This window comes from Idiotropiscis lumnitzeri, chromosome 1 (assembly GCF_059441095.1).
Source record: "Idiotropiscis lumnitzeri isolate Australia: NSW breed Sydney's pygmy pipehorse chromosome 1, RoL_Ilum_1.0, whole genome shotgun sequence".
In the NCBI taxonomy this organism is placed as follows: Eukaryota; Metazoa; Chordata; class Actinopteri; order Syngnathiformes; family Syngnathidae; genus Idiotropiscis; species Idiotropiscis lumnitzeri.
In genome coordinates, this window is record NC_142391.1 from 13,112,416 (window position 1) to 13,134,571 (window position 22,156).

At 42.5% G+C, this 22,156-nt stretch overlaps 1 protein-coding gene and 1 pseudogene across 2 annotated transcripts in view; one reads left to right on the forward strand and one right to left on the reverse strand.

Moving 5' to 3' along the window:
• Positions 1 to 22,156, reverse strand: part of btbd7 (BTB domain containing 7) — a 27,228-nt gene continuing 5,072 nt past the window's right edge. Inside the window, exons 2-11 of one of the 2 annotated variants that reach the window (XM_088318087.1) lie at positions 18,521 to 18,759; positions 14,691 to 15,827; positions 9,457 to 9,665; positions 8,124 to 8,199; positions 6,282 to 6,442; positions 6,056 to 6,199; positions 5,632 to 5,821; positions 4,916 to 5,094; positions 4,751 to 4,816; positions 1 to 2,855 (exon numbers count right to left, since the gene is read on the reverse strand). In XM_088318087.1, the coding sequence (XP_088174213.1) occupies positions 2,079 to 2,855; positions 4,751 to 4,816; positions 4,916 to 5,094; positions 5,632 to 5,821; positions 6,056 to 6,199; positions 6,282 to 6,442; positions 8,124 to 8,199; positions 9,457 to 9,665; positions 14,691 to 15,827; positions 18,521 to 18,602 (3,021 nt within the window). In that variant the 5' untranslated portion in view covers positions 18,603 to 18,759 and the 3' untranslated portion in view covers positions 1 to 2,078. Of the gene's footprint in view, positions 2,856 to 4,411; positions 4,817 to 4,915; positions 5,095 to 5,631; positions 5,822 to 6,055; positions 6,200 to 6,281; positions 6,443 to 8,123; positions 8,200 to 9,456; positions 9,666 to 14,690; positions 15,828 to 18,520; positions 18,760 to 22,156 lie in introns of both variants that reach the window. The other variant, XM_088318077.1, reaches the window with a different exon arrangement.
• LOC148343275 (uncharacterized) overlaps positions 18,666 to 22,156 on the forward strand; it is an 11,612-nt pseudogene continuing 8,121 nt past the window's right edge.

The following is a 22,156-nucleotide window of genomic DNA, read 5'->3' on the forward strand; positions in this document are numbered from 1 at the left end:
AAGAGCTTGCATAGACATCAAGGTCTCCAATAAAAACCCAGCTGCAGGCAGGGAAGGCACTGACCTCTCTACAGCGAAGAGTAAAACAACCACTTTTAATCAAGGGAACGTCCTCCTGGAAAAGTCAACAACTACGCAACATGAACATGAGAAATCTGAAGTTTACTTCCCCCTCTCGTTGACGCAAAGCAAGCTGAGTAAATTGATTCTGCATTGGCAGTCTTCAGATTCTCCTGCAAAGAAAAACATGACAATCCACACCACCTAAAATAGTGAGCAAATTGCCCCAAATGCAGAAGATTTACAAAGTAAATACCTCTGAGACACAATCTTAAGAGCATATTCGCAGCGAGATTTCATGACAGGACCACGTACACCGTCGCATAAACACAACAACCATTTTAATGTGAAATCATAAACAAGTGGCGCTTGATTGGTTATGTACAATTTTACCACTGGAGAGTTATGAGCCAGCAACCTTTCTTCACGTTGACACAGGATTCCTTTTATTCCAAGTTGTTTTTTTTCCTTAAACAATGACTGTCAAGCTTCAGTCATGGACTTGCATGGTTCTTGAGCTACAAGCTGCTGCGGTTGTTGGGCTGCAAGACTTTATTGACCAGTATGAACGCTGACTGTGACCAGAGGGTTGTCTGTCCATAAGTGAAAAGAACAATCAATTAGTTCAGCGATTACAGATGATCCAATTTCACTACTTTTATTTATTTATCTATTTTTTTTAATCAAAAAATGTCTCTTCATCTATATTTATCTATGCTGGCAACGTATAGTGACAGGTACAACTAAATGTCCTTCCATTACATGGCTGAAGATATAATTAACCTGCATATCCACTTGTTGCCATTCTTTCACACAATTTCATGTGAAATGTGTGGCTTATTTTAATAAAGGTTATGTAACACTGTTGAAGAAGTGAATTTCACAAGTGCTTTGTGATAGAATGACATCATAGAGAACTGAGTTTGAAGGTAGCTGAAATGGAATATTCAGAGTATCCATTAAGGCTTCAAGATTTGATTACTTGATGCTATTAGGTTATGCGGAAGGAGCGCAAGCACACAGCCTGCTGTCCTCCTCCTGATATGTACACAGACCAAGCTGAAAATGTGCGAATACAGTACTGAGATTGTCACCACACCTTGGTGTGTGTGTGTGTGTGTGTGTGTTTAACTTGCAAGAAGACAAGCTTGCTACTTAGGTTTATTTCTATACAACAGCTGAGGCTGAGGGTTCAAATGTGGGCTCCTAGGCCGCATCTTGCCTCGAAATTTTGCTTAAGTATGAATGCGAGCGTGAACAGTTGTCCATATGTGCACTTGGCTGTCAAATAGTCCAGGTCATACCCGAAGTTGCCCCATCTCACCCACAACCCAAGTGAGGACAAGCGGTATTAATAAAATGGATGGATCGATGTGACAGTGCAGAAAGGTTCTAATTTTTAAAAGAAACCTAAATCATATACTTCTACGAAAGACAGTATGAACCGTGTTACCACCAAACTATTGGTAAAGCCTGCACTCGGGTTGCTATGATTGTTTGGACGTGGCAGTTATCAGCCCTACTTCGCATCAGATGCTATTTCTGTGTTTGTGTGCAAGCCAGAACCAGCACAGTGGAAACTAGTTGGATGGGATGCTACAGAAATCCAACGGTAGAAGACAAGGGGACATGTTATCACAATGCACTCCTCCAGACTGTGTGTGGCTTTTTGTAAATGGACAATCCTATCCTGCCATCTGACACTCATCAACATGAATGGCATCTTTGTCTGTCTGACCACCACTTGACAACCAAGCTACATTAAGGTACTGACTCAACCAACAAATGAGCACACGGATCCAATCCGACCGGGTGACCTCGAGATGGAAACTTTGCCCTTCGACTCTGTGTGATGGATAGAGTCAAGTGGCAGAGGTAGGACAAAAAGGACACATCTAATAAATAGCAATCATCTTTCCCCATGCTCCTGTTGAACACACACACACGTACATATTTAGTGCTTGACCATTCAATACAATGGGCTGTCAGTCATTCCCTTTTCCTCAATTGCGGGGGCGTTAAAGTGCAGATTTTTTGTACGGGTAGTCAGGCTTGCTGGGTGACCTGCGGTCTCTGGCCATGTCCTCGTTGACGCTGTTCCTGTGAGACTGCTGAAGGGGCCCCACTGGGCTAGATGACCCCCCGGCGAGAACCATCTCCTCCGGCGTGTCTCGAGGTCCGGCCATTCTGTCCTCGTAGCCGTCCATGTTCCCGCTGGGAGAGCGCAGGTGCCCCAAGCCGTGAGTCAGGTCCGTCTCGTTTGAGCGGCCCCTCGGCGCGTGCCCCATCCTGGCCTGTGGCCCCGAGGGGCTAACGGCGTCATGCCTCTGAGGGGTCATACTGAGCACATCTAGCCGTAGGGGGTCCGGGCCAGTCCGTCCCTGTGCGTGGCCCTGGGACTGAGAGTCTGTGATGTAAGTGGGTGTAAAGGGAGCACAGCTGTGGCTGTAGAGGTCCGGTCCTGCAAATGTGGACAAAGTGTGCGCGGGGGCAGGAGAGGAAGGTCGACGGGAGAAGTCGTAAAGGTCTGGGAACTCCGCTTGCATCTCCAGCTTGGGTTCCGGAGCGTGTCTTTTGCAGGAGTGCCCGTGCCCAGGCCCGTGGTTGTGGCTGTGGCCGTGGCTGTGGCGGACGGAGGGGCAGGGCCCATGAGGCAGATGAAGGCCTGGGGGGCCCATGGGGCTGTGAGGGCTTTCCCTATCCATCTCTGCTATGTGCTGCTCCCTCAGTGACATGACGGAGACGCCCAGCGCGATGTCGGGCATGAACTCCCTCATAACAGGTTCCATGCCCATCTGAAACAGAAGATGTACATTTTGTGATAACACCTTTGAAAAGTGCTTTTCATGATCCAAACATGAACGAGCGGAGACCTTAAACAGGGGTTCCCAACATGTGGCCTGTATTATATTGAAATTAAATAAAACTAATGTATCAAAATAATGTACGCATAGCGTCTGAGGTGCAGTCTAATGTGGAAGCATATGAAGTAGGTGACGGCAGCTTTGCGTGAGGGGTGTTTATTGTTCTCACAGCTTTCAATAAATGCCAGAAAAGTGCAATGACAACGGTGGGGGTCAAGATATAAAAAGATTTTCACCGTTAGGCCGTTTTTTGTTTTGACTAGCCTGAACATTTTGAGATATTCGTGATGTACGGTTGGCCGTGAACTAAACTCACAAGAGGCTTTAAGACGAGCTCAGGTTTACTTCTAAACAGAAGATAAAACACAGTTAACCAAGTAGTTTTGCTTTAGGAACGGCCGCTTCGCTTAATGCAAACAAACAAAGCAAAATGCCATAGATTGGCTCATGAACAGCATCAGTCTCTATACTATAACCCCAGTAAAGTGCATTTTTCAAGCATTTCAGTGTATGAGTTCAGTATTCAGATTTCTGATAACGCATTACTTTTCCTCCCTACGTCTGAAAACATCCGTACTTTCTATGCGTTTTGGCACTATACGTTTGTTACTATTTTTTAACCTCTGCACAAGACGATAACAGACACAAAAAAGTTCGGATTTACTGCAGTTTTGATCCTGATTGATTGAGATCTCGGTATCTTAAAAAGCGACAGCAGTATTGTGCAGGAGCATGAACAGGGGAGCTGAAACATTTGACAATGACAGATACTGAGAAGCAAGAAATGATCCATCCTATCCATGGCCTGATTGAAGACAATTGCTGGATATTGTCAGCTACAAGAATCATTTTTGGCGTCATCTTTCATCCTAAAAAAATGCTAGCTTCTGCTGTTGCAAAGTCCTTCATCTGAAAAAAATAAACTGCACAAGGTGTTTTTATTATTGGCTAATTTAGTGGGGGCGGGTGGGTTGCAATGTTAGCAGAGCCATGGAATCACTTTTTGGACAGCATAAGAGCCAATACTTGCAAACTCTGAACATGCAACACGCAACTAAGCAAGTTAGACTTGTAAGCAAGTTACACCATGCAAGTTAAAAGAGGAAAAACATTTTGTGTGCAGATAATTTTTTTTGTTGTGAACTGGCGCCAAGTTATCAGCGTGGGTATTAAATATCCATCCATCCATGTAAACATTCTTTTGAAATTTGATTTTGTATTTAAGTACAATTTAGTTTTAATCGGTACTTCTACCTTCATCTTATCAAAAGTCATGTTGACATTTGTACATGGAAACTGACCTCTGTATTTGAGCCATCACAGGAGTGGACCAGACAGACATCTGTACTTGAGTACATAGAGAGCACTTTTGCCACCTCTGAAAATGAATACTATGTCTCTTCTAATACTAACTAGTCACCTGTGGTCAAATATGTTGGGAAGACCTGCCTTAATGCACAGCTCAAAGACAGAACAGACAGACTCACCGCTTGCTGTTCGGACAGCAAGGCTCGGCCCATAGCTTGCGGTTCGGTGCAGTCTGGGGGCTGGGGTCTGGGCACAGAGGAGAAGTCCGAGCCACCATGCTTGGCTGCCGCATGGCGCTGGCTAAGGGTGCGGTTGCAAGGGTAGGAGAAGGAACGGGTGGGGGTCGGCATGGGAACGCGGGGCCGCCAGGCGCCTTTGAGCTGAGCGTGGCTGGGAGTAGCAGGGGGGTGGTAAGGGGGCGGCGGGGGAGGCAGCGGCAGGTGAAAGCCTGCTACACCTTCCAGCTCTGTGAACATGCTATCCATGGCTGGGCTGCTGTTTACGCGACATCGACCCACCTGGCGCAGAGCCAGAATCGGGCTCTCATCTCCGAATCGTTCGTCAGGAAAGAATTTGTACGGATTCTGAAAAGACAAAATTTAATTGAAGAAAAACTATTGTGTGCTGTCTGAAGTTTTGTCTGCTTGGAATTTAGCATTTTTGCCCCTTTCTCCCCCCCTAACCTGTAGAAGTTCAGTGGCTCCGTCAGCCAGACCGAACTCCCGGAGCACTCGCAACTGCAACTCGTAACTGACGGTGGCGCCTTCGCCGCAGTTGAGGGCGTACGCTCGCTGCACTTGCTCCGTGTGTCTCAGTTCCTGTAGCCTCCGGATCATCTCCTTCACCACCGAGAGCTGTGGCACTGCAAGACGGACATCGGCATTAACATACAACATACAAACGCATGAAAGGTAATCATCCTTGACAACTGAGAGTATTTTTGCTTAGGCAACTTAATTAAATTAATTAAACATTTCAGAATCCAGTGTTTCCCCACAATTCATCTTTCAGGTGCACGTTATATAGCGGGGATTTTTTAAAGTGTTTAGATGTTTACTGAATGCATAAAAACTGAACGCACTGAGCAAACTAATGCAGGAGTTGCGGCCAACATGACTAGACACACTTCCAGACGCATCAATGTCACGTGCCAAAGCGCCAGACCCCGCCTCTTAAAGGTGCAAGTATATATCTAACAAGGAGACATTGCAGTATATGTATTTTCTATACATTTGATGCAAGTGACATTTTGCGCTCAGTTTAAAACGTGTACTTCAGTTTGGTTCAAAACTGTTGACGCATGAGTCAGGAGTCAAGGAGGGTCAAGAATAAATCTATTCTGATTAACGAGAGGGAAGGAGGAATAGAGAAAAATCGGTTTCATCGACTAAGACCTTACCTGGGATTTCGTTGGCTACAACCGACGGAGCAGCGACCGAGTTAACGGTCATCTGCTGATGGTTAACCATGTGGCAGCACTGCGGCACGGCGTTGTTGACCATGTAGAGGGTGTCTGGCACGTTGGACATGCGCACAAGTCGTAAACGCACCAGATCAGTCTGCTCCACCATCATTTCATCCAGCACCAACTGAGGAGAGATTAGGCAAATAGGAGCTTGCTTTCAAAGAGATTCACACTTGAAGGACAAGCCCATAATGAATCTATCGGGGCTGATATATAAACACAGCTACAGCTCATTAGACGAATATGAAAATTGTTCTAGAATCAAATTCTTGAGCGAGCACAGCAACAAGGGTGCTTTCGAACTAAGAGGTCTACAGTGTGTGCCGTAATCCGACAGCCCAATCAATCAATGTCCTACCTTTGCTTCTTCTACGTAAGGAGAGAAGAGGCGAGGACGCACATAGATGCCAGCATTCTTCTGCCTCAACCAAGCATTGGCTTTCCCCCCCTCGGCTGTCGGCAACATGTCTGACGGAGGAGTGCTAATCAAACCTCTTTTGAGCTGTGGATGAGAATAGGACGTAAGACCGCTGTCACGCAGTGCAGCAGAAACTGGTCAGAAAAGACCGGGAAGGAGCGCTAACCGCGTCAGAGAGGACATCGCTGTGCGCAGGCAAAATGTGCTCGGTTCGAATGAAGGGCAGGAGGGGTGAAAGGATGTCCTTAAGCTCCTCCACGTCAAGGTCTCTCCTCTTCACTCCACGTTTGTTGACGCTGTGGGCTGTGCCACTCAACAGATTGGGCTCTGCCCAAATAGGAACATGGACAGCCACATTTAAAATGAAAACATATACATATACAGAACTAATTAGATTACATGCAATTAGTTGCTTTGACTGCGACAGCTTAAAATGCATCAGCAGTGGTTCTTAACCTGGGATTGATCAAACCGTATCTTAGGAGTTTTTCCTGGTTCTGTTCAACCCACTCGTCTGATTTGTGACAACTCTTTAGGAATAATGCCTCTCGGCATCACTTAGTTGTAGAAAGCATTTGAGATTGCCGTACTGTTTGTTACAACAGCTTTGCGAGCAATCGTAATCGAGGACGTTAGACAGACAATGCCAAAGTGGAGCCAAGCATTCCTGAACTTATCCCTGTTCAGTGATGATTTTGTTCTTTGATCCAATTGATTTTGCATGCAACTGATGAATGGTTAAGGCCTTTTCACATTGCAGCTAACAACTTGCAGTGCACCGTTGATGAACCCATTCAATGTATATGTGTTACATGGGCAACTGGAAACAACGCTATGTCGTGTCCTGAGAGGCGCAAGGTGGACGTTTGCCATGATGCAACGCCCTCAAGTTTAACTATGGCCAATAGGGGAGGGACAAGCGGCATGATAAAGCATTGACAGCAAAAGACCAACCGACAAGAAAAGCATCTATGCTACTTCCTGGTTGGCCACTAAGCAACTACCTCCAAATATTGGCAGGGAGATTAAGCGTGCTGCCCCATGACGAACACCAGGAAAATCAAGTGGAGTGTGAAAAGGCCTTTAATTTTGTGCACTGCATGTAAATACAAAAATAAAATCTGATTTTATTTTTTTAATTAAAAAAAATTAAGTCAATGCATGTCCAGCACTTGTGGGGCTCACTACCTCCAACAAAGTTAAGAACCACTGACTTATTCCACAATTGAATATGCATGTTCTTGGAATGTGGGAAGACACCGGAGTACCCAGAGAAAAGACACTTACGCACATGGAGTACATGCAAAGTCTACACATGACGGCCAGAGCTCAGATTTTAACTTCTTAAAACCTCAAAACTGAGGCAGACACCATGGTGCCCAAAAAAGCATTCCACACAAATTTAATTCAGATTTTGGTGGAGGGATGAATCATTTTGGGATTAATTGGATGTCTGTTCACGTAAAATTTTGATGATTATCCACACATTGCTGACATCCTAAAAATATTAGTGAAATTAAATAAGTATACTATATTCTAATAAAACAGTTGACATTTTTATACCAGCTAAAACTGAAAAAAAAAACAAAACATACTAAAACATGTCAAACTGTATCCATTGTGAATGAAATTTGCTGTGTGTTTTGCAACTGATCACGATGAGCATCAATTTCAATTTATCATGGATAACCCATCTCACAAGGTCCGATGTCTGTGTCTTTGTCAAGTCTCAACAGATCAGTTAGTCATTTATTATGCTAAACAAAGATCACTACACCAATTAAGGGATTTGAATTATTTGAATCCAAGAAAAGAAAATGGCAATACCACAGTGATTTCATGGGTGACAAATGTTCAGTGGAGCGTGGCTCTTCTTTTCGGTTCAAATTCGGCCAGTGTTTAATATGCTTTGTTTTAAATATATTTTGGAGGCTTTAGCAAGTGTGAAATGTCCTCAGAATCATTGGGGGTTGTGCTCTGAGGATACTTATACAGTGTATTATCTTACCCCTGTCTGCCATCCTCTTAATAAGCTGCTGCTCGCCCCACTTAACAACATACTTGAGAATGTCCTGCTCACTGGCCTGCAAATGAGACGAAGACGTGGAGATAGGGGGGAGGAGGAAGAGTAAGGGGGAGGGGGGTGCAGGGAGACAACATAATTATCAGGACAAGGAGGTCAGATATCGTCGGGGGGGGGACGGGACAGCTGCTAAATGAGGATAAGGTGACAGTGCAACATGTTTGGACAGTGTTCCAGCAAGGTGCAAACCCGGTTGGCTTGTGTAGGTGGAAAACAACATTTCACCTCAACGGTCTGGCCAGAGTGTTAAGTAGCTTGGCACAACTGAAGACAGCCCAAAAGCTATTTCACTTTTCGAAAGCGGCACAAAATGCTGAAGGAGGTGTTTTAGTGAGCAGGAGATCACTGACGGTTATATCCATAACTATTTAGACAATGATGGAAATTGTTTGATTTTGCATACATACATCAACACGGAGGTTTTAAGGGGAAAAAAAAAGTGTAGACGTTCGGCTTTCATAGAAGTGTTTTTTCCCATTTAGGAAGTACAACCATTTTATGTAAGCTAACATCATTTTCATAGAATGAAATTATTTTGTAAATATAACCCAAATCCAGTTGCCTACCTTTAGTTCTCAGTAAGGTAAAATTATACTGGTTTGAGATCAGAATATTGAATTTAATTGCTTTTAAGAAGTCTCACGGTGACCGCAACGAAAATGAAAGGCGTGCCAAAGCATCACCAGGGAGGAATCATCAAGTATTCAAAATTGTGTTTATATTTATAATTCTGTCACACTGTCCAATTATTTGTTGATAGCCTGAAACCTTACCATGGGGGAAAAAATTGTAGTTCACTATTCACAAATTGGCAAATAGCAACATGCAACATGTTATAAGAAATACATATTTTCAAATGTACACAGAATGACTTGTCTAGTCATAGAGTTCAAGTCAACGTCAAGTTGAGTGTCATGAATGCCACGTCGAGTCTTTCAGAAGTTTGTTCCAGGCAAGATGCAAGTCACAAAAATAGCGACCCGAGTCCAAGTTATATGACTCGAGTCCCCCACCTCTGTTACCAGCAGCAAATAACGGGGCTTACAGTAAGCCCGACATCGGAAATGGAATATTTTACCTCTGCGTTCGAAGCTCAACGTATACTGTACTTCACTGCGGTGGTGTACAAATTCAAAATCATAAAACCGCTTGCCATGGACCAAATACTTCCCTAACTATGAATACATCGGCCAAAGTCTGTGACAGCTGTAAAAGACGACAAACAGATGGCGGCACCGATACGGCACTGTTTGTTTACCTGTAGGTAGTCTGACTGGATTGCGCTGAGAAAGTGCTCCTTGCCGAGCTCATACAGAACATCTGAGGTGACAACTTGACTGAACTCCTCGCAGAGGAAGTGCATGGCCTGCCGATGTACCCACTTGGAGCCATAGGGCTGCGAGCTCCACTTGAGTATGGGAACGAGTGAGTCGAGAGACAAGCTTTCCACAATAATGTCCTCGCAGCCTGTGGGGCGACAGAGTGAGAAGCAAGCCAGTGAGACACATTTTGACGTCATCATTTCAAAGATTTGATTCAAGCAGATTTTTTAGGTAAAACATTTGAATACTAAAAGCCGTTCACAAGGCACACGTCAGTATTTTTCCCCTCACGTTCACGCACTCAGGGAGTCTCTTTCAACTAACCTCCAACATCCACCTTGCTGTTTCTTAAATCAGAGCACATACCAGAACAGCAGGCAGTGGTTTAACTCAGCAACACACCGACCCACAGAAACGCCTCGAGAGCTTTTTTTTTTGCTTTCTCTTAAAACATGATAAATAAACATGAGCGCCTGCGTAAATGTGACGCGCACTTTGAAAAGGTGTTACACAGAAATGTGCATGGATTTAGGGATCTAACAATTTCAAATCAATTTATACTGCTTAAAATATGCAGCAATGTAAAAAATAAAAGAAGAGCTATGGAAATTTTGATCACAAAAGAATTTGGAATTATAACAGTCAAATCTATTCCACATAGATTTAATTTCATGTTTAGTTCTGGCACAAACAAAACAGTAAACAGGACAAAAATGTAGTCAAAATGAACTATTATTAAATTATTACAATCATTCATTCATTTTCAAGAGTTACAAAAAGTTACTGTTTGGAACAAAGCCGATATGTAAATGTCAAAATAAAATCAGTTTTTGGTTATAAAATGAATCATTCATTTTGTTTTTGTTTTAAAAAATATACTTAAAAAATAGTGTTGAATCGAAATTGGGAACTGAAAATGTAATCGGGGCTTGAGTGAATCGTTACATCCCGATATTAAACAAGCATTAAAAAAAACAGCAGGATTTCATGACATTTCCACTGGTCATCTTAAAATGGCACAAGTTTAATCAGATCACGGATGTCAAATACGAGACAAAATGTACTGCTGTACACCTCTGAGTCCATCATTTTTGTTTAATTCTCTAAAGCACTTTAAATGCTTATAAAATCTTCCATAAATACATTTATGAATAAATACTTGACTGTGAAAGTACTGTATATGACTTCTTATATTGCCCACACTGTTCTACTCACAAGAAATCTTCCAGAAGTGCTAGTTGAGTTTTTATGCCAAGTGTCGCCAATTTTGACACGATGTCTTGGAATTATGGCCCGTACGAGCGATTGGTGGATATTTTTAACTTAAACCTGTCGGAGATGGGGGTTCTTGAGAACACTTGTAACGTTGCCACTGAAGATTAATTCTTCATGAGGCATTCCGAAAAACGGTTTGCTTCAAACATGGTGGGAACCATTTGAGGACACCCAAAGCCAGTTCCATACAGGGATGTTTGGATGAACTTGAAAAACTATTCTGAGGCGGAAATCATTCTAGCTGCTAAGGTTAGATCAACCCCACACAGCATCAAATACCAAGAAAGTCAAGTGTGGGGGATCATAACAAAGTAGTAAGCAATGCTGTCACAGTCGAGCGTTTCAAAGTTCAAAACTTGACGAAGGACTTCCCGTCTGGCGTTTGTCCATTAAGAATGTAAAAACGTGATACAAGGTATTCCCCTCAAAGTTACAGCCAAATTATTTACCAGTTTTATGTAAAAGAATATGTTTGACTTTGAAAGTTCTACTGTTTTCTTTCTACTTCAGTTCCTGTTCAATACTTCTAAGCATATGGTGTACCCATGCTTTAAGTTGTCAAAGGCCAAAATACATTTAAAAGGTATTTCTAAATTAAAAACAAAAAAAGAATCAGCATAATATGCAAATGCACATAAGTGAAATGCAGTTCTTACAAAAAATGGATAAGCTGTAGCACTTTAGGCACTTTTAGTTTTATCAGCAAGTTACAGAAACAGCTGTTAAGAAGGAAGGGGGAAAACCCAGAATAGTTTGGAAAAGCGAAACAAAAAGCAATGGCACTTTGCCTTTTCGTCGGCTATAAACTAAATGAGTGTTCTAGTTTCCCCGCCAGCCGTGTCTCCGTCTTTGACAATCTTCTCTGCCGTCTGTCTTCTTCAGTCTTTTAGCTCTACATCCTTGGCCACACGTGCGCAAAAGTAAACACTTGCAGCCAACAGCTTTGCTCCACATATGCCCATTAAAATTCACAGCAGCCTCCTATCTAAGGAGATGGTGCTTTTATGATGAGCTGAAAATGAAAATTTGCCATTATAGCCAATATGAACTCTCCACAGTTGGTAACCCTTGTTGTACAATTGAGCGATTCCATTGGATGTAACCTTACTTGTCATTATGCGGCACCCCATGTTAATGGAGCGCACAACCGCTAAAATCACTTTAAATGCAAACCGCAGTCGGTGGCTTGTAAACAAGCCCGTGGATGTAAATCATGTGTGAGGATCACTCCGGCAATGCCACTTTGAGTGAACCAGGCTGCAACCACAAGCAAGAGCGGGATGGTCAGCGAGGGCGAACGGAAGGAAACTGCAAAACCACACCGGCCGTCTCTGCAGGGCACTTGAAAAATTAATAAGGCTTTTAATATTACTTGATAGCTAGGTGAGGTGGAAATCATAAAGGGATGCATGTCTAGAGGAGAAATAAAGACATATGATAGTGCTCAGCAACTGCAGAAACACCTCGATACTCTAAATCTCACAGACAGCGACAGGATGCCATTGAGGAGCACGTGATGGCGATGACAGAGTGACAGATGAGAGGATATTCTCCTCATCGGCCTCCTGGAGAGACCTGGTGTCCATTTAAACCTCCAACGGCTTCAGTCTGGTCTAAAAGCCAATATATCTTTTTTCGTGTGTGAGACGGGGTGTGTGTGCGTGTGTGAACTGGCCGGGTTGTCATTTGTTATAATGACATCTTCTGACAGAGTTAAAAAAATGGCTGCATCAGCACAACTTCACTGACTGTCAATTAATTGTACGATATCAAACTCTAATATGCCAACATAAATAAGAATAACATTTATGTGATGTGTCCATATCTGAACCAAAAAATAAAAAAGATTCTTTAATATGTTTACGTAGCGGTCAGATCAGACTGAGTGAGAAGATACAGCTTGCATGCGTTTACAAGAGCGGAAGGCAGCAACACAAAGGCAAGAATTAACAAGTAGACCAATTTGTACATGCATCTCCTTTGACCCTAAAACCTGGACGCTCTCACGTCCATACAAAGAAGCCCAAAACACAGCACAGATTCCATAGGCGTATTCTTTTCTTTTGATTCTGTACTCTAGGCGTAGGCGTCGTTGTGTAGAGTAGGTCAACTTCATCAATGGCTTGATGTTTTAAATATTGCTTCCGTAAATGATAAGGGTATAACCTATGCTGAAGGGTGAATGAAAAAAGGTTGAAGGTTGCATCTGGGCACTTTTACCAAGCATTTTTTAGAATTAGACTTCAAAGTTTCCTCCAAGTAACTTTCAGGTCATTTTCCTCAGAAAGAAAAGTACTTGTGCAAGAAAAAAAAAAAGAAGTATCCAAAGAAATCCACAGAGAGTTTGGCTGATGGTGGCCATATATTCTTTTTTTCTTTTTTTTACCAACTTACTCAAACCTCACAGACTCGTGAATGTCAGTCCTCTAAGAAAATAACAGTTCTCAGTATCCATTAGGACGACTGCGGTGTATAATTTGCAGAGCACACAGAGCTGAACCTGAGTGATTTGAAGTCAATCAGACTTCTTGATTGCTCTCGATCGCTGTGTAAAGTCATAGCACAGTGGATGCAGTCCATTCCAAGCTGCCACTCAGCAATGTAATATTTCTGACACAGACTCTAAAGACAGCAGCTGTGGAGAAGGATGGAGCATCATGGAGAAAGTCAGAATCACACTCTTGCCATGTCAGCTGCCACCATTCATTTTATCGTAAAGCCACAGACAGCAAAGACTTAAAATGACACCTTACAGCCTTCGGGGCCGTTGTGAGAGATGTGTAAAATGGGATTTCAAAATGGGAATAACAGGAAGCTGACAAGGATGGCGACTTGGACAGGATGACATCGGGTGAACCGCAACTATCTGGCCACATTCCTCACTGAGGTTTCATGGGAACTGATTAGTGCTGCACAGCTCAATGGGATAGGGAGGGGAGGGAAGATAAAAATACCCTCCGAATTGAGGGAGCTGTGTTGGATGGCACCATTTGCTTGCTCACTGGCAAAGCTGTCTGAGTGACAACGACAGCACATCTCCAGGGCGTGAGATGGTGTGTGACTGTTTGTTTACAATAGACCATCGCATGCCAATAGTCAACAAGATCTGTGACTTTTCAGTCCACGTCTCGGTGCAAACTCTGTGCTTTTAAAATATTTCTCACAGGCATAAATTAGAGCCCATTATGTAAGAAGTTACATTGTCTTCACAACTTCTACTTAAAATGACGCATTTAGCTGCCACTCCCAAGATAAAAAAAAAGCTCTGTCATGTAGATGATGTGCAATAGCTGTAGTACTATTGCAATACTAATTTGCACCAAAGATAAGAGTTGAAATAAGGCAATAAATACAGCGATAAGTGATGTGAGAATCACCGCAACTTGCTTTTCTCAATGTGAAGGAGTTGAGGTGGAAGCTGCCTTGGGTCAAAAGACATCAAATTTGCCAGGGCAGGGACCAATTTTCATGTTATATAGTAGACTATAAACTACGTAAGTAAAACAATTTAATGGTCTGCATTATGATACTCTTCTACCACATTAATAATAGCCACGCAGTGAAGCAATTCTTACAGCCTATATTTTCATTCTGTTCCAAGCTGCTGCAACTTCAACACCTCTGACCCGAGACGGCAAGCTGTACAGCAGTCTGGGCGGCAGAAGTCATACTTGGAATACTTTAACATGTGATTAATCTGCCTGGAAGGGTGGAAGAACACTGGAGTGGAAGAACCCCTCAATGCACGCATGTTTGAGACACAAACAAAAGTTAGGCCAGAGAGCTAGTTTTCAACAACAAGTCAAGATGAAATACAGTGATACAAATTATGGAAACAAATTAGAACTCGTGAGTGGTTAATGACAATTAATTTGTACACATCATAATGACTTACCCTGTGCCAGCATACTGAACTCCAAGAATAACGCGATATGGTAGAGCTCCATGGCCTCTTCTGTACGTGTGCTGGCCCCCCGGCCTCCAGCCACCAAGGCCTGTACCTCCCCGAGGCTGCCCGCCGAGGGGCTGCCACGTAAAACGAGACCCAGCTCCACCACGTCTGTGTACATGCAGTTGAGAATCACCTGCACGTATTTGCGCGGAATGATGGACTCATCCAGCACAATGCGGGTCGGAGTCTGCAGAGTGCGCTCTGTCATTTCCTCTCCTGTACGAATGCGCCTCTGTAAAAGGTTTCTAAAGAAAGGGGAGCGTGCAGAGAGGATTGCCTTATGAGCTCGAAGGTCCTCATCTGGGGTGCTTGGTCCTCCACCGCCTCCCGAGACAGCAGCTGGAGCTCCAGCACCTCGCTCGTTGAAACTCTCGACCATTTCAAAGTCTGAAGAGAAACTCAATAGGGCATCATAGTAGCACATGTAGTCAAATAAGCCCTTCATATCGGCTTCTAGGGAGTTGGGTGTGCCAAACTCCTCACTGAGCTGCACCAGCACATCCACATTCTGCAACCTGGAATCCTCTGCGCTGCTCACTCCAAACTCTCCTGTGTACAAGTAGTGCAGTAGCGCGGAGAACATGGGCACATCGATGCCTGCTGTCTCAATGTCCATGTGGACCTCCGCTCCATAGACGGGGGATGAGGACAGCAGAGTCTTGAAGAAGGGGCAGCGAGCGGCCAGGATGGCACGATGCGCTGGGAAACAAGTCCCTTGGAAGATGAGGTCCACGTCAGTGCAGTACTTATGCTGATAAAGGGCAGCCAGATCCCGAGGCAAGCTGGGGGCCTCAGCGCGTGCAAGGCAGGCCTGGAAGCTCAGCTCCTTAAGGGCCGCCGTCCCCTCGTATTCCTCCACCAGGGCATTAGTGTCCCGGACGTCCCAGCCGGACAGCAGCTCGCGCATCTGTCGCGCATGATCTGCCGAGCGACTGGATTTTCTTCGTTTGATGAACCGCCGTTTAAGGGTGGCAAGGCCAAGGCTTTTCTTCTTCCTGTCGGCGGGCCGCTCGTGGCCATGCTCCAGGCTGTAAAGCTTAGACTCCCAGGCGTATCCCTGCTGTGAGTAGGATGAGGTCCCTAAAAGGAACACACAAGAAAATGCACTTGAGCTTCGGCTTGTGCGCAATGATACGAAACAGTGAAACTTTGGTGTATTGGGTCAAATATAAAAGATCAAATCACATTTTTTTTTTTCTTCTTTTCAAGTTCGAAAGGCAGTCGTCGCACATCACCCGGACGCAGCAAACAAAGCAACAAAAAGTTCCTAGTTGGTTCCAAGTTAATGAAAGAAAACTTCTGTGGTCACAGAAGTAACTTGAATCTGACAAAAGCAGTAATAAATAAACCATAAATCATCCAATGAAAATCAGACACTGCTTTTAAATTGTAATTCAACTGAATCTTTTAGTAAAAACAAACTCATGAAATAATTCTCATCACTTTTAAATTGTATTATTACTTCTGTCAAAGTGAAGTGTATCTTTTATTACCAGAGGGGTACCAACATTTTTGTCCATATGTAAACTATGATAATAGCAGAAAAAAAATCTCAAGAGCACTTTCCCTCTCGGTGTAAAGCTCTACCATTATCAGCCAATTTGAGCACTGAGGCTGCATCATTCAAACTATTGACAGTTATTCCTTGGCATGAGAGGGGACTCATATGGCTGGGGAAGCTCTGCCAAGGAGATCCTCTCTTCCAATCCTTTTCTCAATTCCAAATCAGTATGACCCAAATAATAATAATTACAATGCCGTGAATCATCTTTAAGCCACATGAGCTTAAGTGAGCAACTCTATAGAGTACTAAACAGGGTTCCCTTATGTGAACCTCAACAGGATCGGGCTGGGCCAAGAAATGCAGGCCTGAGGCAAAAGGGGATTTTAGCATTGCACAATTACATATCTTCCTATGATAATGGGTTCCTCATAAATTCTTAGCAGGGAGCACAAACGCAACATAAGACACATCAAAAAGTCCCTCAAAATAGCAAATGTGATTGTGTCACGGCCCAAATGTAGGAAAATAGGAACACTTCAAAGAGCCTCGTTTCCACAGCGATAGAGTTTGGGTTTGTGCACATTGGTACAGCTGGGAACAACGAACCTTGATGTGGCTGGGGAGTCAACTACAATGTTTTTAGGAAGCACAGAAAATATTATGACATCAAAACGTAACATTCCAGTAAGTCTAACAAATAAAAGAATACAACAATAACCAAAGGACAACGTTTTGGAGTTTGAGTTGGTTCTACTGGGCATTCCATTTTGCCATTCGCTTGGGAAGTTCTGATTCTCAACGGCATGTGTGTCAAGCACCATACTGCAGTGAAAATGTGGTTAAGTAAACACATCACAATGCAAATGCTAAAAATGTTAGATTTCATTGTGCATGTATCAACTATTAACCCCTGGCAAAAATTACTTAATCACTGCTACTGGAGAATAATAGCGGTACTCGTTTAACAGTTTAATTTTGGAGAAAAAAGGCGAATCACTGTTGTTCCACGAAACAATTTAAAAAATATATATAACACATTTCTGTCTATAAACAACAATATAAAAAAAGTAAGAAAGACAATTGGTGTAGTCACTGTTTTAGATTAGGTAGAGGAAAAATGTACGTAATTGCTCAACCCTGCAGGGAAATAAAATATGGAATAAAAAACTAGTAAGCAAAAACACTACACTAGTACTTCCTTCCACCACCTTTAGCATGTATAGCAGCATGTAGTCTCTGAGGCACAGACTTAAAGCCCATATCTCACTGAGCGGTGAAGGTTTGCAAGTGTGTGCGCACATAGCGAACATTGTTTTCTATTTTGTCAGGGTTCATTCGTCACAGATTCCCACAGTTTTAATGGTTGCGCACGGTTTTTCTTGTCGCCATCATATTTTGAACAACTCAACGGTTCTTTGTGACAAGGAAAAAGGGTTCAAGACCATTAAAATTGTTAGTGAACGTCTTGCAAACCATTGCTACTCAGTGAGATATGGCCTCAACCAGTGACAAACAATATTTTTCATCTATCTGGAGACCGGAGTACCCGAAGAAAACCCACGCAGGCACGGGGTGAACATACAACCTCCACACAGGAAGGCCAGAGCCCGGAATTGCAACTCTCCACCTCTGTACAATGAGGCAGACCTGCCAACCAGTCGTCCACCGTACCACTCCTGTATAGTGTTTCTTAAAGCTAGAAGGCAGTCATTTCCCAGAAAAAAAAAAAGAGGGGGAAAAAAAAAAATATATATATATAACAATGGATTGTGGTCATGGCAGAAATGTGAAAAATGTATTATGAAATCTTATTTCGTTAAACAATTATGGACTATAAGGATCGTTCAAGAGCTTGGGGAACATTTACTAACAGCTGGCAGTGGAAAAATAGGTGTGCAAAACAATAGTCTTGGACTCTGAGGGACTCAGGTTACACATGTGGTAATAGTTGTAAAATGACTTAGTAGCATTCCTGAATTATTTAAAAGGGATGCGGATAACAATGTAGCATATTCAAATATGCATTACAAAAGTCGATTGAAAGGTAGCAACTTTTAACTTTGAGTATAAAGCAAAAACACCAAACTCAAACATCCTACAAATTTTACCATTTTAAAAACCTGACGACATCTATTACCAGTTTCCTATGGGAAAAATTGTTTTGAAATACGAGGCCATCCAACAACCCTGAAACACTGTGTGAGACCAAAAATGTTCCACTGTATATAGAATCATACTGCAGTGCAAATTTATGTGCATTATTATTTACCAATAAAGGTCTGCTGCGTCTGTGCATTGGCTCCGATGCGCGGGGAGCATGAGTGTGGATAGCTGGATCCATTGGCACCCATCCTCACGTCTCTTCACTTGCTTTGTGGGGGTCCCCCCTCTTGCTGAGTCATTCTGCTCAGGCGATGGCACTCCCTTCCCTTCCTCAATCGCGTGTCCGCCACGGATCCTCTGAAGAGTTCCCAGAGCCCCCGGGTCCGCCTGCCATGTCTGAAATGCCTGAAAGAAGGAATATGAGAGAGGAGAGGAAGCAGAAGTGAGGGAGACGCTTGTAACCAAAATGATTGAATTTAAAAAGCAGCAGAGTAAACACCCATGTAAGGATAACAAGAAGATGAGCAAACAGTTTGAACAGATAAGAAAGGGATAGTCGTCAATGTTTAGGAGCCTGAACAAAGGGACATTTAATATTATCTTTCACTCCCTTTCAGTGGCATTGATCTATTAAAATGCTAAAAATAGTGATGAAAGGTTCTTTAACTCATTCACGACCAGCCGAGTAAAAAAAAATAAATGGATCTTTGACGTCTATAGCCGTCAATGACAGTAAATGAGTTAAAAGGTGTGATGGGCCTCAGTGTAAGTGTTGCAATAAGAGTCAACAAAAATGAAAAGCAGATTTTTTTGTGGCCTTTTTTTATTTTGGCAAAAAAAAATAAACGTGGTTAAAACAAAAACAGAAACTATTTGCAATTTGCCAATTATGCATTAAGTAATACCACAATTTAGTTATGCATGTATGGTGTCTTTTTCTTTGTTGGGCGGTAAAAAGTTGGATTACCTGAAGACAAACATTTCCCTGAGAGGACGTTATCATATTTCTCAACAGTAGACATTTCTCCTATGACCAAGTGGAACAAACAGCTGGTAGTAATAACATTATTATGGTTTATGTCAATTAGGCCTTTGCTGAAAAGCACTTTTAATCATAAGTATCAGCAGCCTGGGGTCAGTGTTATTGGACATTGCACAGTAGGTTGTACGCTGCTAAATATCAAACCTTTGCTGGCAGGCTCTTCTCAAATGTTTGCATTTGTGGTGTATGACAATACAAATTCAACTTTGGACCATTAAATTGAATAAAAGAGAACCACCATCAATGCTTTTGAAAGCTCAATCATTTACTTATTTACTATTTTCTAACCTCTAGAGATGTTAATGATGTTTTTTATTGTCAATGAAGGCCGTTAACTTTTACAAATCGTAAAAATTTTTTCTAGTAATGTATTAAATGAATTTGGATAGCAACAACTAATTTAACATGTTTTGTTTATCAATAATTGCGCATTTGCGGTATTCTAATTGGCATATACATGTGCACATATTCAGATTAAAAAGGAGTAATCCAGGCATGACATTCTGAATTTTAAAATCCTGAATGAGGGCATATTCTGGGTATTAAGCGTGTTCATATGGCTTTTAAAAACCCAAATACTGCTAATATTTGGATTTTAAAATGTTTATTGGCTGCATGTAAACATAGTCCATATCACACAGCTCTACGTGGTTGCAACATGTATTGCGAACTGCTCACTATTGTCATCTGCTATAAGTTATTTTTACTTCTAGGCCCAATTACCAGGAGCCTTACGACGCCAGGGACTGCTGCTTCAATTTTAATGGCATTTGTATCATCTGCGACATCGCCCAAGTATACTTCATTACAAACATAATTACTGTCAAGAGACACAGCAATTAACTATTCCTCAATGAGACGAGAACTGGACTGATAGAGGATGTGTTTTATCTCAGGCTGCCATAGAAATTGATTAACGTGTCAGAGTCTATACAGCACAACACATGCAGAGCATTATTCTTGGGAAGGTGCTCACTGCTTTCTCTCCTTTCTCCCTAACACTATTTGACATGCAGTCACAGTGGAAGGCTCTGACAAAAACATTGGTTTATCTTTATTTCATTAGGCTGCTTTAAATATCTTCACAGGGAATTCATTTGGACAAAATTAGAAACTGAATTTGAATATGGAGGAGATGAGAGGAAGCCCGTGAGATATACATATTGTTTACAAAAGGCGAACGGGGATTCTCAAAGGAGGATAAAACAAAGCAACCAACAACTGAAATATATTCAACACTGCCTGCTTTAACTCACGCGAAGCAAGTGGAGCAAATTTAATTTGCACTGCAGTGCAGAAGAAATGTTAAAGCACCGTCGAGCACAGCTACTGTTCTTCACTGGAGCTGGCTCACACCATTAAACAAAAAGCGCCCCCCTGACATGTTCTATTAAGCTGAGAATTAAGACACTTTTCCTACATTCAAGACTGAAACAGTGTTGTTGCTGTGTTGAGCTCTGACTCAACGTGAGACAAGGGCAGTGCCATGGTGGAGTGGAGGGGTTGGGGGTAGGCAGTGCTGGACTACATGTCCTTAATGAGAGGTGACAGCAGACACTCCCTGCCCCCCCCCTCCACACGTCTCTTTAGACACACATGGACATATGCAACCTTTCTAAGCACTCACCTCGGTGCACTCCTCGGAATCCTTTCAATAAAAATGAGCCACTCGCCGAATGAACAATTCCATACAAAAATACATGCTACAAAGACACGATTGATGTATTATTTAAATGGAGTCAAGTCACTTTATTAATCATTTATGTGGATTTCCCCTACCAGTACAAAGAGGTACGTCTTTGTATCTTCTTCATCTACAAGTTCCAAAATTCAGCAGTACTTAGGATTTCAAGTGAGACTTAATGCAAGGGCATTTGATTTAACCACAGTTGAATTAAAATAAATAGCTACAGTGGAACCTCTAATGTTGAATGACCCTGAGCTCTCTCCTCCAGCCATCCAGTTTCTCTACCGCTTTTATACCCGCCTCACTAGGGTAGGGGTTGAGCTGCAGCCTACCCCAGCTGATTTGGAACAAGAGGTGGTGTATACTCAGAACTGGTTCATCAGCCAATCACAGGACATATATCAGCAATCATTTACATGTTTCAATAAAAGTTACTCGGAAGAAAAAAATTGCCTCCGGAATCAATACCAAAAAATTGAGTTAGGGCAGGTGTCATGCACGATGGCAGATTGAGATTTCAGCTCAGTGAGCATCATCTCGAAAGTCTGTTCTGCGTTTTATATCATGAAAGTGTTTTTTTAACTATATAGTTACAGATTAGTAATAGCTATGCAGATGACTACCATAAAAGTGGACAAGGCAGTAGTATAACAATGATGGTGGTTACACATTTTCCGTCCTCGCTACTCAGAAAAATATAGCTACGTTCACCATCAGTTGACCATATTTATTAAACAAGAACAGAATCTTCTTAGTCTCCAAGGCAACCACCCTGTTTTTGATGCCAGCCGGCGCCACGGAGTCAGTCTACACACTCAGTACCGACAATTAGGGTAGGTAGCTCAGGGTTAGAGGCAGTGGCCGTTGGTGGTTTTCACCAGGAGGGTTGCTAATTTATCAATATTATCACCAAGCAATACTCTCACAACATGAACCAGATATGATGATAATTATCCAGATATTGTTGGGAGGTGATCCATAAAAATCAAAATGATTTTTGGAGCTGTCAAATATAACTGTAGTATTAAATTTCTTTTGCTGCGCGATGATGTAGCGCTGTTCCTTGAGTGAGC